This window comes from Andrena cerasifolii, chromosome 7 (assembly GCF_050908995.1).
Source record: "Andrena cerasifolii isolate SP2316 chromosome 7, iyAndCera1_principal, whole genome shotgun sequence".
Classification (NCBI taxonomy): Eukaryota; Metazoa; Arthropoda; class Insecta; order Hymenoptera; family Andrenidae; genus Andrena; species Andrena cerasifolii.
The window spans coordinates 8,316,531-8,333,008 of NC_135124.1; the positions used below are offsets into that span (position 1 = coordinate 8,316,531).

The window sequence follows — 16,478 nt, forward strand, 5'->3', positions numbered from 1 at the left end:
CCGGACAGCCCCTTATTACCGCGCACAATATTCATTTTCGTGATTTATACAATCCAGGCGTTTGACCATTTTCACTATCAAAATGGCTGAGCATCACTTACATTTCAGAGTCGATATAATAATAATTCAATTGATGTAGTGTACAAAAATGATTATGTAGTGATAGTACTAAGTTTAAATAATAATACAAAATGCATATAGAGGTGATTTAATATTCTAAAAAATTAAAGCGAGGACTCGCCAATATTCGCGTTGACTCGACGGTTGCCGGATGTTCGTGAACGTTCGAATGATCTAACCTATTTTCTGAACCTACGCGTAAGTCTGTGAAAACTTCTGTTTTGACAAAAAAAAAATAAAATGGCCCTTTTCCCTGGCGAAAAATCGAGTTTCTTTAAAATTTGCCGTTTTACAGCCGCCATTTTTATAATTTTGATTTTTTTTCTTTCTCAATAGGTTCAGGGCAGAATTGGGGGTCAGGGCAAAGTATCAATTTCAGAGAATATTTCACAATTCAATTTCTTACGGTCAGAATCACTGCAAAACTGCTCCAGAAAAAAACACCTATGTATCAGGCAACTGTAGCGCTGTCATACATATGTATATATTATTAAAATAATTTTCTTTTACTGTTTATAGTATCAACAAACATTGCCCAAAATTACTAATCACAATTTGTATTCATCTCTTTGTAATTAATTCGCAATTTTGATTTTCTAGCAATGTGACTGCCTAGTCCCCTTAAGCGTGTCCGGTAATTGCGACAAAATTTTGTATCACATTTTTACTAATATCTCTTTAATATTTCATTATTCATTTAAATCAAAAAGTCCCGAACTTACGGAAATGCTTAATAATCAGTCGAATGCAAAAAGTCCCCAGAATGTATGAAAACTTTCGTTGAAATTCTGAAATAACTTCCACGCCATCACCGAATGTCCGATATATGGGCCCTGCACCCTAGTCTTCCTGGTTCTCGCGCGGCGCGCCGAATGAAATTACGCGTCGCGGAGACGACTTTGAGGAACAAAAACAGTCGACGGGAAGAGAATGCGGCGGAACACGCGAGAGAAAGGTAGGAAGAGCGGAGGAGAGGTTGTTAACTCCCGTTCCCCTCTGCCTCTCTCCGATCCAGAATTTCTCTCGGTTCGTCTCTCTCGCGGAGGCGACGCGACGCGGACGTTCCGCTCCTCCTCGCGCGCGTCTCCGTGTACGTTGGCGCGCACCCTCGACAAACAAATGGCCGCGTGACGGGCGTGTAATGAAGATTTTTCTCACTTGGGAATCGAGCTTGGCGCCTTCGGGAACCTCCACGTGATACTCGTTCCTCTCGAACACTGGGGGGTTGTCATTCACGTCCTGCACCTCCACGCTCAGGCTGAGGTTCGCGGAGAGGCCGACCCCGTCCAGCGCTCTTATCAGCAGGCCGTGCCGCTGCTGGGTCTCGTAATCCAATCTCCTCGCTAAATAGAGCTCGCCCGAGCGAGCGTCTATGCCGAACAGATCGTTGCTGTTTTGACCGAGGACGTAGCGTATCGGGAGAGGCGGAGAGACGTCCGGGTCGGTTGCGTGTGCCACGTAAAGGGCCGTGTGAAGGGGGTGCGATTCCGGCACGGAGATGCGGACGCTCGTGGTCGGGAACGTTGGCGTGTTGTCGTTCACGTCCTCCACGTTCAATTCCACCTGTAACGAGAGAACACGAGAGGGGAATGCGAATCTGGCCGTTGCAGCAGCCCTCCCGTTTTCGTCTAATTAATCTCGAGAAAGCTCACCTGGCAGTAACCCACTGACACCCCATTACGCGCCTCGACGCTCACAATGTACTTGTCCCGGGTCTCCCGGTCCAACGGAAGGCGGACGCGGATCGTTCCCGTGTTGGGGTCCATCGTTAGATCCGGTTCTTCCTTCACCAAATAAAATCTGGTTGGCCGTTCACCTGCGAACACAGTTATTATCGTTATTAAACGGCTACAAAGTGGCTTTTTCTCGTGCTTTTCTTTTAAAGTAATGATCGTTTTACGAACGACCGTCGGAAGCTTGAATCTTTGATGGAGAGGCGAAAAGGGAGGCCCGGCGAAGGGGCGATGCAAACCTCGTATTAATTTTCTCCCCCCTCCCCTGGACCTTTACCGAACGAACAGTTCGTTCGTTGGTTCGGTTAAAGGGAACGGGCGGAAAAAAAAGATGGGCCACGGGAAGGCTGAAAGCGCAAAAATGACGAAGAAGTATTCGGATACTATATAAGCAGGCTGCTCGTTAATTATAACTTCGCGCTTGTTCTCACGTGTACATTTTGCTCCTTTCCCACCGCGGCGCGCAAAATTGCACGAAAGTTTTCGTAATCGCCGCCGGCCCGCGATTCCCCGCCACGAACGCTATGATCGATTGATTGAATCGAAGGCGCACGATATCGCTAAGCGCTGCCGCGCCGCGCCGCGCCGCCTCGTTCCGCGAAACGCATCGCGCGTGTACGGTGCATGCATCATCCTTTAATGCTCCTACCAATTACCAAGTGCGCGCACACCTCTCGGAATCCGAGCCAACTCTCCTCTCTTCTGACTAATTTCCAGGAGAGCAGAATCGGACGGACGAACAGATGGACAGTCGAATGACGAATGACCGCGGGCCCACCGACGGTGGTGGGTAGAAGAGAAGCGAGGGCTCTTTCGCGCCGTTCCGGACCGATTTCTTCGAGTGAACGGGAACTCGTCGGCGAGAATGGGCCGGTTGAAATCAATTAATAGGCAAATCTAGCGATCATTACCGCTGGCAGATGCAATTGCATGATGGACGATTGCGCGGCAGAGCAGGGCACGTTGGGCGCATAACGAGTGCCGTTTCCCGTCCGCCCACGCCCGACACGCCAAGAACCGTAGGGATGTTCCGCCGCCATGGAACCACGCGGAATCCCACGTGGTATTGTTCTAGCCCGAGTCAGACTTCTAGATCCTATTGAACGTTCCGGAGAACCGTTAACGCTTTGTGTCGCGGTTACCTCGCGGAGTATCCTCGTGACATTTACCCGAGGCCGACTGATCGATCCTTTGTTGCGTCTCTATCGTTAAGAGGCCGACTTTTCGCCGGTCTTTTGTGCGCCACGCCGTCTATATTACAGGCTAGACTACAGGCGGCGGTGTAAGAACGCGACGAGTCGTTAATACGAGTCTGATTCGGCACGGTATGTCTCCTGCGTCTCGCCGGTCTGGCTCACCGGCACGCCCGTCGATAATTGCTGCGATCGGTCGCTCGTACTTGCATCCAAAACGGGAGATCGCTCGCGCGTATAAACTGTACACGGGACTACGCTACCTCCCTGGATGCGTTTCGACAAACGCCTCGGATCTACCGCGTAGCGAACGGTCTTCTCCCATGGAATCGATCGAGTTCTTCTCCTCGGCCACCGTAGGAAAAACCTGGCAGCCTCGGACGCGAAGTGGCACCGCCTCCGTGGCTTCGCGTGCAAGGTGGCCGCGACCGCTTCCATTTCCACGAGGTCTGGTGACGTCGCATCCGTCCCCGATCGTCATCGCTGACATCGAACAGCATCGATCGTTCAGGGCTGCGTTTAGATTGTCTAGAAGACACTCGTTGGTTGGGTACGTGGACGGCGTAACTTATGAACCGCTATTTATACCACGTCCACCTTCCGTACATTAACCCTCGTCCGTCCCTAGTGTCAATTTTTTAATTTTATTTTCAGCGATAGACGGGGATAAGTCCCCATTAGTGTGTATAATTGATTTTACAGCTGAGACGGACAAGTCGCGTGCTTTGCAAGTTTCTGTGGACCGAATTTCTGAAGCTGCTTATGTTAACATCGAATAAGTCTATAGCACGATATGAATTAGCCACAATTATAATCCTCTTAATAATAACTATTATTATTACATCAACCTTAATAACTTTTATATGTCCATTAATACTTATTTTAATACTAGTTCTATACTCAATTATAAACTTAGTATTAATATTTTTCACTGTAGGGATTCTTCGTAGAATCTACATATCTATAATATTTATTTCAATTATTGGTGAAATAATAATTATATCCCTTTATTTTACCAGTATAATTAATAATCACCCCGCCAAAATTAAAATGAATGAACTTTTTATAATCATATATTTACTCGCCATATGCGGTTTACAAGGGTCCAAGTTGATCATTGCGGAAGTACAGCTGTGGGAGAAAAGTCCGTGTGAATCTAAACGATCACTTAGGAGCATAGAAATTCAATTCAGGGAGTTGAGGGCAATTGATAAGGCTGTTAATAATCTTAAAAAGGAAAAGCAAGTCCGCCTCAGCTCTCCTAAACTCAAGGGATCCCAAACTCAAATGATTCATAATTGGGGTGTAATCGTGGTCTTTAATTGCCATACCTATCCTATACGCAGTAAACCTAAGAAACTCATGCTGCACCCTCTCAATGAGATGTTTATATTTTACTTGGCGACCAATTAACGAATGCATATTCTAGGTGAAGTCTGAGTAGAGTGCAGTACATTAATTTAAAAGTTCAAGGATTAGTAAAGTCGATTTAATAAATTTCACACAGGTTTGCCGTAAAAAGTTATACAGTTCTATTATTTGTGAGTCTTGTAAACCAGCAGTACGCCCTGCGCATCGTTTCATTTTACGCGAAAGTTGTGAAAACTCTAAGATGTAAATATTAACTCGAAAAATAACCGTCCACCTTGTCGTTTCATCGATCTTATACCACTGTGCCAACTCGACGCCGAGGGACAGATTCAGTTCGCGAAATGAAGAACGGATAAGGGTTGAAGCGTACACCAATATACGGACCGCGATCGCGGACATTGATGTCCCGGAGAATTCGGCGTCTATAGGGTAATTGCCGAGTAGTTGGAAAGCAGCCCGTGCCACGGCCACGTTACTCTTACAGTCGCTTCGGTGCTGGCCTTCTGTGCGTCGGGGTACAGCTACCACGGACCGATATCGATCTGGAGAACAGACAAGCTACAAGCGCGCGCGCACACACGCGCGGCCGAAACTTATGCTTATCCCGCGCTCGATAGCCGTGTTATTAAAATTGTTGCAAACTCGTCGGCGCGCATGTAAATGTACGTGGGTAGGATACGTACAGGCCAGGGTGCGGAGAACACCGGCGCGCGGTTGGCGAGCTTGCAGATGTAAGCAGGTTTGTACGAAATTGTGTATCGTAAAGTGTAATTGTAAAATAGCGCAGGGATGAGATGGCGGCCGGAGTGCGGTTGGGTGCCGCTGCGACGACTCCAGGGAGCCGGACACTCGCGTATCCAGAGCCTAGTGGTGGTAGCAGACGGGCAGGGAGAGAGAGAGACGTGCACGCACATCGACACGCTGTACCTACACCCATCGGCATTCGGTACCCGTGTTATTAAACGTCCGCGTGATCTTTTTCCATCGAGTCTCGGCCGCGAGAGGAGGGTCCACCGATCCTGTACTACTCTCTCCGTATATAATTACGATTTACTTCGCATCCCAATACGGCAAAATCGAGTCCGCGTGTCCGAGCAGATCTCCGGGACGCGTTCTCCGACTGGCAACTGGGAACAAGATTGCCCGGGCCACTCGAATATAATCGGTCGCGGTGTTTTAAACGGCAATATAAACAAACGCGAACATTCCCTCCGCGGCCATCTAGATACTCATCGATAATCGCGAAATTGCGCGATCGGGCCAGGCCCGAGCGAGGCGCTGGAGGAGCGACGGGGCCGCGGTAGGGAATAAACCGGTAAAAGGTTTTATCGGGATTTTACGCGTCCCAGAAGTTACGGCTGTCGAGCCGTGGCCCGCGTCAAAAGCGAAACGTACCCTCGTCGCCCTTTACGCCCGTTCATCGGCGGAATAAATTGCGATTGGTGGACACAGTCGGTGAACGGGTTTTTCACCCGCGGTGCCGGCTCGAGCGGGCTTCGTCACCCCGGTTACACAGGCGTCCCTCCGGGGTGCCCACGTGGGTGTAACGAAGACAAATCGCTCGCGTATTTGATTAATTCGCGGAGATCGCCGGTCCAGCCGGGCCCCTCGAAGTCCTCCTGGCCCACGTCTCCTCCGCCACCGCCACCACCGCCTCCTCCTCCCATTTTCCCTGCCTCTGCCTTTCCGTCCTCTTTCCGCTCCTCTTCGGGGCGTTCGTCTCTCTGCGCTTCGTGGATCGAATCGAGAGCGAGTTTTTGCTCGCCCGGGAACCCGAGCCAGCCAACGAACCCGTAACGTACTCATTACTGATTCTCGCCCTTTCGCAAGGCATTCCCCTTGGCCAGTCCTCGGTGCCAGGGAATCGAGCCGGGCCATCGCGTTCTCGCGAAATTCGCCCCGTCGAGCCGCCGATCGAAGGATGTCGCTTCCAGGGCCCGCGAACTCCGAGCAGGCACGGCAACGCGCCAGCGGAGGGTCTTAATAGAAACGGGGAATCGCGTTCCACGGTCCGATCGCGTTGCACTCGTTCCACGGATGGGCAATCCGCCTAGGCCAGGGGTATCGCGTTGAAGATGCGTATCTGATCGGTTCGCGGGATTTTTAACCGCCGCTACACAGATCCGGCATCAGATTCCCTCCAATCTCTCAATCTGCGGAGCCATAAAGATCCATTAGCATTGCAAATTTAATCGTCGCCCGAATCGCTAAGCATCTCGTTCCAACGGCGCTGCGGGATATCGCGATAAATATTGCCCGCTCGAAAAGTGTCTTCTTTAATTGGTGGCACGCTTAGGGCGGGATCGTTGGGTCACTGTACCAGTGGAACGGAACGGTTACGCGAGTAGTTTCGCGTATCGGGTGGCGTCCGTCTGCGTTGCGAGAGCACCGCGGCAGTTCGTGCCGTTGAATCGCAGCTGACGGGGCAAAATTTGCCGCCTTAGTGGCTACGAATCTAAGTAATGGTCTCGCTGTTGAAATCCACCGTCGAGATACAGGCCGGTCCCGGAGGTTCCAGTCAATGGCCCGTTACGATCGTCGTGGCTGTTTCTTGTGTGCGTGCGCGTGTGCGTACTCGCGCGTACACGTGCCCGATACGCCGAGGATGTACCCCCGCAACACCTCGTACTCGTGCAACACCTCGTAGCACAACGTGGCCTCTAGCGTGCCGCCAATACCAGCCGGCAGAAACTCGTCGAGAGCTGCCCGATTCAGAATAATCCAGCGTTCACCAGGGTTCCCTCTCTTATTTACAATCTATCCGCGTCTTCCTCTGGACCAGCAGTTCCGTTTATCCCCTATCCTCCTCTTTTCTATCGGCTCACCTCCGTTCCCGCGCTCGCCGGGGCCCCACGGCATCCTCGCCTCTTCCCCTTGGTCTACCACGAGGCAAGCTAACCCCCTCGATGCCGCGCCACACCGCGCCGTGTTCCTCGCGACGCGACTCGACGTCGTGCCAGCCCTTTTTATCCTCTCCTCTCTCTCTCTCTCCCGCTTTGCTCCATCCTCCTCCCTCGGTTCCTCCGTTCCCGGCTGCGTTCCCTCTCAATCGCACAAATGGAATTCATTTCTAGTTCCTTGACTCCCGTTCCCGTGCTCCTTTTCTTGTCTCCCTCGTGCTTCGTGCCCCCTCGTGCTCCCACTCTCAGTCCCCGCGCTCTGTTCTTGCGCGATGATAGTTGGTCCTGCTTCCGCTCGGCTCGTTCTCACGTGCGAGACCAGTCGCTCCGCCGTTCGGCTCTCACAAGGGGACCTTCGGGACTCGCAAACTCAGAAATTGTTTATGTACTTAGTGTGCCTCGAGGTCCTCGCTCGGACTTTAATTTCCCGAAGCAGTAAGCTGCGCTTCCCTCTCAAATTCGAGAAAATCGACTTTGAAAAATGTCGAGTACAGTTTGATAGACAGCAATGACCAAGGAGCAGCGTGGGCCAGTGCGTAGCGCTTACGAATAGTAAGCGTGAGGGGTCGAATACCTACACTAAGGTTTCCCTTATTATTATTATTATTATTCGTCTTTATTACTTGACACATCCAGAGAAGAAAATAATATATAAATACAAGCGAAGTAAATGGCGAGGCTGCAGTATTAATACTGTTAGAAGCCTAACCATAACTAAATAACTAACTAAATGACTAAAAACTAACTAACATTAAGAAACTAGAAAGTTATTGTGACGCGTAATGTAATCTTATATATCGCCGAGCTTTACATTTAAAGTCAGGAAACGAATTTAAACCTCGAATATCAGGTGGGAGGGAATTATAGTAATGAGCCGAAATATAAGCAAAGGATGATTGAAATTTAGATGTCAAGTGTGTCACAAAGGTCACAAAAATTTAAATTAAAGAAGCTCCCAACAGCTGGTCTGCCCTTGAAAAATCAACAAAGGTGGAACAGGGGGAAACAGAAAAATGAGGGAAATGGAATGACAAATCTGTCTATCATTAATCTATTATCATTCATTTACTATAATGTATTTTCATATAATAGAGATAATTAAATTTCAACACACGGATTTGTCATTCTCTTTCCCTCATTTCTCTTCTCTCCCCGGTTCCACCTTTGTCGACTATTCAAGGTCAGACCAGCTTTTGGGAGCATCTTTAGTTTACATTTCTGCGACCTTTGTGACATATACTTTCGATCTATATAAAAAAATCTGCGGCATTCCGTCATCAATTGAACAGTGTTCCTTGTAAGTATAAACAATTTCTGAGTTTGCAAGTGCTGAAGGTCCCCTTCCCTTGTCAGCTCGCGACGAGGACGAACGTTTTCAGCGAGTAAGCAGTCGCGGTACCATCGCGCCACCGTGGACTTACTTTTCCTAGACAGATAGCTGTCCGCGGGCGATGCGCACGCGGGTCGTCGCCACCCTTGAACAAAACGAGTCGGCGATATGTGCCGCCGCCTCTCGGCAAAAACTTTCTAATTGATATCGAGCGTTCGCCAATCGACTCGCGCATTCCCTCGTCTGGAGAAGAGAAGCCATCCTCGCGAACGTTAAGCCGCGTTAATAAACGGCAACGCCGTGGCATGCGACCGAGGGTCCATTCGCCCGTCCGCTCGATCATCGCGTGCAGAATAGTACTCGAGCGAACTAAAAGAGCACTGAAACTGGCGGTAGCTCGTCGCGGCCTCTGGTGCAAGTTACCTCGCCCCTGTTCTCTATTCCCTATCGCCGGCTAATTTTCCCCCGACTAGCGCGCGTACACGCACGCGCGCGGCACGAAGCGAACAATCTTCCGATGCATAATAGTTTTATTGAAATCCACTTTGAACCTTTTCCCGGTACCCCCCAGATTGCGAGACCGATTGCGTGGATGTCGCTAAAAATACCCTGCACGCTATTTATACGCGTGCATCGCGCGACTATGAGGCCGGGGCAAAAACTGCCCGAGCACCGAGCAAAACGCGGAGCAAGAAGCTCTCGTTTGGTTAATTAGAGGCGGGTAATTACACGGAGGAATGCAGCGCGGCCTTGTCTCGCCGCTTATAATCCGATCGCGGCCGATTACGCGGTTTTCGACGGCGCGGCGCTCGGCTAGGAGCTCACAGGGGCGCGAGGCACGCTGCGTGGGAGCTGTAACGCGCTGGGCCGATATTCGTCTGTCTAAGCACCGCGTTTAATTGCTCCCGCAACGTCCGGGCAGAGAAGAAGGGAAGGAAGAAACGAGAGATCGGCGGCAGGGAGGAGAAAAAACCGGTGTACCGAGTTTCACAAGGAGAAACATTCCGGGTTAAGAAAACTCGCGATAAATTACAGACTGACGATTCGATCACGCCGTATAAGGACGCACGAGTTCTCTTGCCTACGCTGCTGCCGCAACGCTGTATACCTCACAGAGAGTTTCTCTTATTTTGCTAATTAGCTCGTAACGGGCCATCCCACTCGAGGTCGCTCGGTGGCTGGCTCGTTGATCGGCTCCTCAGGGGCGGCACCGAGGCTGCGGTAGCCACCAGCCACCAGCCACTAGCCACCGGCCGCGTAAACGCCCGTTTACGAGCGACGAAGAGAGCCCGTAATCGCCTCCGGTGAATATGCACTTTGTCACCTTGTCTGTTCTTTTCTCGGCCACCGAAATGGCCCGTCGGCCGGGCCCATTCCCCGCCGAATTACGAGCTATTCCGCTCTAAATAGGAGGATCGCCGTCGAGCGCTGACGGTCTACCCTCGTCTACCCGCTTCCCGATTCCCAACACGGCGGACCGCGATCGATTTCGGGAATGCCTCGGGCCTGGTCGGCCGCCAGTAAAAGACCGACCGTTTGCATAAATTCGCGGATTTTTAATTGGACCGGGTTGCCGCGGTTATAGCGACGATCGAGATAGCCGCGATCGGACTTGACGCCGAGCGAAACGAATCGAAGCCCGGTCGTTCGTTAATTAGGGATACGGTGCGCGTTCAAATTGGAGAACTGCGAATTAGAGAGAAAACGTCCGCCACGATTTTAATCGGCGTCCCTTCGCCCGGGCCGACCGTTCTCGACGCGTCAGCCCGCGCGATCCGTAATCCATCATCACCATTTAACGACGATTCCAGCGCGAGCATCGCGGAGCCGCTTGGCCGTTTACGAAAATCATCGGCGAAACGACGCGACCGCCTCCGACGAGAGGGACGTGCCTCCGCGAGCCGACGACGCTACTTGCGGCGTAACGAAAAACGACCTCGTAATTAAATAATGATGATTAGCCGCGGGTCGTGGTAGCGTCGAGCGACGCGACGAATGCGATGAAGAAGCGATACCGTGGTAAAGGTATGCTGTCGTTGACGGGGGTCCCGCTTGTCCCTCTTTTCCTCTTTGGCCGTCATTCCCTGGTTCCGTCTACCTTGCGCCCCGAGCTTCACCGCGTTGCTCTTTAAACTTTAACGCGTCTGCGAGTATCGCTGCGCCTTCGTTCTTGAATTTCGGTACTATGCGGAAGGAAGATTGCTTGGGGTCCAGGGGAACGGCTCTGAGATCGGCAGAAATACGAAGGTATTATACAAATTGCAGCGGGGCGATAGGTTCTCGCGGCAGCGCTTGCTCCCGGCCCCTTTGGGCCTATACCCGCACCGCGGCAAGTACGAGCGGAGCGAACGTGTAGCAGGCGCACAATAGCGCAAGAAATGCAAGCATCCAGGCCGGTAAACAAACGAATAGAGCCTCGTACATGCGTAAAACGTCCCGCTGCACAGATGCCGCTAAATGGTCTGGTATGGCCGGCGACGGCTATACAGTAGGAGGAGAAGAAGAAGAAGGTTTAGAAGCGGAGGGCGGCAAGAACGACAAGACAATGGACGGCGACAATAAGGTTGCGCAGCTCGCGGCCGAGCGGAAATAAAATGATGCTGGACCTTGGCTACCGTTGTCTAGCACCGCGACTCTTGCCGTTCCCATCTCGAAATACCTGCGCTCGGGGGTACACTCGATAGGTAGAGTAGAGTGGGGTAAGAGTTCGAGGGCGGGCAAAAGTTCACACTGTGTGGATTTCAGTGTTTGAGTTTTGGTAGTTGGTTGTACTGATTGTCAGTCAATCTGTCAATCGAGGTTGAATCGCCAGTGTGGAATTTTGTGGCTGTACTTCGTTTTATTATCGGAAGCGCTGAATTCACTAGTTTCGATGTAATATTCTTATTTTTACGAATCAATAGGAATCTACCAAAGTTTCCTCTGGAGTTTATGAAATATTTTACGGGTTTGTCACAAATATGAAATTTTTATTTTCGAGGAATATTTTTGAAACATTTAAGGGGGGAATATACCGAAATATGCGAAAAAGGTAAAAAAAAAATTTTTCTTATTTTCAGTTTTTGATATGTCATGAATGTTTCCTGAAAATTAGGGACCGAAATTCGGAAAAATTATCGAAATAATGGACTCTATATCTTCGAGGGGCAGTGCCCCGGAGGGTGCCCCGAAGAAAATTCAAAACTCGAAAATAAGAGCCACCCTAGTGTGCACGATTGAACGACAAAGTGTAGAGTTTCGCCGCATAGCGAAGCGTCGAGACGTTTCTCACCTCCGTTGGCCACCTTTACACCTAGCCGCCCGCCCCTTCGACAATCTCATCTAGGATTACCCTGCAGTAATTCCCCTCCCTCGAAATTCCAAGGCAAACTGAAGGCGAAGCGGAGAGAAAGGGGATCGAATCGCCCGAGGATCGTAGAACGAGCGAGAAAAACATATATATGGTGGAGCATGTGCATGTACAGAGAGCGCACGGAGGACCCTCGGCTCTCTAGACTCTAGACTCTACACTCTAGACTCTAAAGTCTAGACCGTGAGATGGTAAACGGCGATAACGAGGCGCGAGATAAGAGTCGAGAAGAAGGCGCATCATCGACCCAGCGCGGAGAGAAAGGGGAGTCGTTCTATCGCGGGCCCCGTACGCTCTCATCACGCCTCGTAGCGCAGCCCTATCTGTGTATCTATATGTTCACAAGCACGCACACTCGCAACCGCTGCTACCACCAGCGAGCTAGCGGAGGGCCGCTTACACGCGGAGCTGTCCTCACGAAACCACGGCCCGGCGATTTCAGTCCGCGTGGATTGAAAGCGGGATTACCCGTGTCTGGTCACAACCATGCACATACTACTTGAACGGAGGAGACGTGCTTTTCCTGCCTGCAACTCGTCCCCCAGGGCCCGGGGCTTGTTCCATCGGCGTTTCACCCCCGGAAGCATGTCCTCGGGATGGGAACTGGCGATCCCAGGGTACCCGAGCTGACGCACCAGTCCTGGGACCACGCAAAATTCTCGACTGGCAGCGTTCCCCGAACGCAACAGTCAGCAATCGGGGTTAGACAGAGGGATTTCCTCCGGCTGTCGGGCGCATGCGTCGCACCTCGGGGAAGATCCGCGGCTCGCCGCTGACATTTCTCGTGGTACATACATCTTGCAACAGTTACGCGTCTCTAAGGAGCTATTAGGAAAAAGCGGCATTCCGTGTGCATCAATCTAGTATGTACCTAGAATCCGCGAGGCAGAGGTCGCCGAGCCTTAAGCGGCGACGAACAATGAGTCCGCCACACCTGCGAGTTATTAAACCGTCCTAGCGAAGCTGCCTCATGAACTGTGGAAATTTCCGCGCCGACCCAGTCAAGTGGCTGTAATATTTCACGCGCCAACAAGCTCGGTCGAACGTTCTCATGATTCGTTGGAACGAATCAAGCCGTCGCGTCGGCAGTCGGCCCCGACGTGGACGTACGTAGGTATCTATCGTTGCTGGCCCCTTGGCGAACGGATGCGAAGCCAAAAACCCGCTGACAGGGCGACGTTTCTCTTATCTACCTGGCCTGGCGTTTTCTTTCTGAATAAGAGAACAGGCAGACGGGGGACACGAAATTCCAGGAACGGAATTACGCAAATCAGACTGCGGGCATTCGTCCCGCCGTGGCAGCGAGTCCTCGCTCGCTATCTTTAACCGCGGATCTCGCAGCTCGGTTTAGGTCGGCTCGCTCGCATCCTCTCGGGATGCAAAGCCAGGCTAAGATGGAACCCCGAACAGACGATGCCCGCGCAAAATTTGCAAGTCCGGCGAAAGCACGATGCGCGCACAAGACCGCACGCTCTGCCGAGCGGGCCGGGGGAGGGGAAGGGAAGATCCGAAGATCGGGGAGAAAAAGGAACAGCAGGACCGGCGAGGGAAAGACGGAGGAAGGGGAGCCAGGCGAATCGACCGCGTCACGACGTCGAATACTTCATCTTTCGGTAAGAAACAATCCTACTTTTTGCATCATCCTCGTTTCAAACGACACGGCTCTTCCTCTTTCTTTATCTACCATGTCCCGTGTTTTATCGCACACTTTCTTCGGCCCGTTCACGTCGCGGCGCCGACACGATGTTCTCCTTTTAATTCGGCCGTCGCATCGGTAGAATCGGTCGAAACTCGGACGATCCTCTCCCGCAGGGGGGAACCGAATTTTATCCGCGGTCGTAACAACCAGATCGGCCCTCGAATTATATCTCCGTGTATCTTTATAGAGACTCTGGAACGACGCCACTGCTCGTTGATCTTTATATAGTATCGTCGTTAAATTCGTTAAAGACTAACGATGTGTCGGCGGGATAAGATTAGCCGCGGTCGCCTCGGTCGTTTTCGAAAACTCGAAATCGCTTTCTCAAGGCCGAGAGGGCCACGCGGGGCCGTTATCGGCCCCAATAGTGATACTCTTGCTCGATCTACAAATTATGCTTCGACCTTTCCACGGGGCTATCGAGAAGCACATAATTACGATCGTCGCTCACGGTGACCGACTAGAAAACTGGGAACGAGCCGGTGGATAGACACGTCGGTCGTTAGCTTGGGGACAACTCTTTCAAGCGGAGCGCTGAAGAGACGCCGATTTATACCAATGTACCTGCATAGTCAGGGCGGTGAGAGGTATAAGGCTCATAACCGGCATCGAAGATCGCGCTACTCGATCGCAGAAAGTCGATGCATCTAGTCGACACAAAGGGGGCATTAAACAAGAGAAGATTCGTTTTCGGCCTCCCTTGGACGTCGGACGTCTCCTCCGGCCCGCTGTTCGCCCGGTGCCTTGGAAAATGAGGGCAGAAGAGGGAAAGACGTGCTGCTGGGAGCCCTCAAAGCGAGCAGAGCGGTGATATTTAAAGCGTATGCAAAGAGTGCAGCTCCGCAACAGCAGCTCTCCCGCAGGAGAGAAGCAGAAGAGAGTCGGAGAGAACAGGAGAGAGAGAGGGGCAAAAAGTCGTGGACAATGGCGGCTTGCGTTCGGCTGCCCGGAATCCGACTCGCGACGATTTATGTGACCTCGACGACGACGACGACGACGACGACGGCCCACCTCCTCATCCCTTTCTTCCTTCGTCTCTTTCTCGTCCTGCTTTCTCGTCTCCCGCGCTGCAACCCTCTCGTTCTATCCCGCGTCCGCCGACCGCCACTCCAGGCGCATTCCCCCGACAAGAATCCCAGGGTACGAAAAGCACGAAACGCCTGATCGAGAACCGGAGGAATCCGCGGCGTAATTCGATCTCGTTACAAGCACCCTTCGATCAACCGATTAAATTAGAGGCAGTGGTATCCGCGGGTCGAGGATGTCCAGGGCACCGAGGATACCTTATCAGCGGGGTTACGTAAGCCCGTTGGAGTGAAATCCCAGGTTCCCCGTCGTCGCTGTTCACCCGGACGAGGAAGAGCTCTATGGTGAAAAGCTTGGATGGATCGCCGCTTTCTACGAATAATCGGTTCGTCGATCTCTCGGCTCGCGACGAGGGGGCCGAATCCCGATGCACGCTCCTCTCATTTCCATTCCCGATCGGCGTTAGGCCTCGCGGCTCGGCCACGATCGTGGAACGACACCTCGAGCGTATAGGTGCACGGGCGCGATCGAAAAGTGGAGAGAAAACTTGGGAGCGGCCGCTCGTTCGGCGGATAAGATAAGACCGGTCGTCTCTAGTCGACGCGATGATCACGATCCGGCCGATGATTCCCTTCGCGAGGTACCATAAACTCGGCCGTAAAATGAAGCGCGTTCCTCACTTTGTCGCCAGGTTTTATGGAAGGGACGTACGGTCGTCCGTCCACGGACCGGACCCTTCGCCTCCCCAATAAGGAGTTCGTCTACGTTGCTTTTAACGGCCTTCGCTTTTTCGACGATCATGCGCCCGCCTAACGACCGCGCTGTTCCTTCGTATTTCCACGGGGAACGCCGCCGCTTTATCGGAACAGGTGCTCGTAAAGCGGCGGTAACGTCTTCCGGCGCTGGTTTTCGTCGGCGATCTGATAGCGCGATTCGATGTTCCGCAATAAACACGAAATTAATGGAACTCGCCGTTAATGTCCGCGGACGCGAGACATTCCCGGGCAATGATTATGCAAATAAGCGAGCGGGGCGCAAAATTTAGAAAGCCGGCCGTCCTCCTGGGCCCAGATGAATCTCGGCCTGTGGATACATTGAGTAGGCGTCGCGTCGTAAGATATTGGAGGGCGCGAGCTCTTTCACCAAATGAATCGCACCTGTGCCGACGACCGCCGCCGCGTCCGCTCGCTCGTCCGAGTTTAATCTGATAATCTGATTGGCTGCCGTGTGTCAAATATTGTGGGCCCGACTGCCAGGCCCCGATCTTCCGTGCCAACAGGTTCTCGTCTGGACGCGTGGCCGATCGGAAGCCGCGCTCCGAAATCGCTGTGTCGATGGGATCTATAGGTACAGGAAGCGTTACGACTGTACAGCCCGTGCTGTTGCCTCCTCGCGGCCAACTAATTACTCCCCGCGACGTAGGACAGGGTGGAGCTGAAAGTCCGGCGGGTGATAAGTTCCGAATTCGAAATCTGCATTCGTAAACGGGTGATTGTATATCGCAGCATAATTATGTTAATGGCGAGGGTAACGGGGAGGACCTTAGTCGCAGTCGTTTTTGGGCGTTCGTGAGAGTCATATGACGTCTTTGTTATTATGTATATAAAGAGCCGAAAAAGTACGTCTTTTTTATTGTGCTATTCGAAGTAAATTACAGTTTAACGGCGTATCAAGTGAGTAGGTTAAGATTGTAAGGTGAATGTCCCAATTTCTGCTCATTTAAGAGATAACTCGTCATAAAGAAGGTGTAAAAAATT

The 16,478-nt window shown here is 51.8% G+C and overlaps 1 protein-coding gene across 5 annotated transcripts in view; it reads right to left on the minus strand.

The window, feature by feature from the left end:
* Window positions 1-16,478, minus strand: part of Ds (dachsous cadherin-related 1) — a 291,395-nt gene that overhangs the window by 26,378 nt on the left and 248,539 nt on the right. For all 5 annotated transcript variants that reach the window (XM_076817177.1, XM_076817182.1, XM_076817181.1 and 2 more), the window contains 2 exons: window positions 1,773-1,936; window positions 1,279-1,683 (listed from right to left, as the gene is read on the minus strand). In XM_076817177.1, coding sequence (XP_076673292.1) covers window positions 1,279-1,683; window positions 1,773-1,936 — 569 coding nt within the window. The remainder of the gene's footprint in view (window positions 1-1,278; window positions 1,684-1,772; window positions 1,937-16,478) is intronic.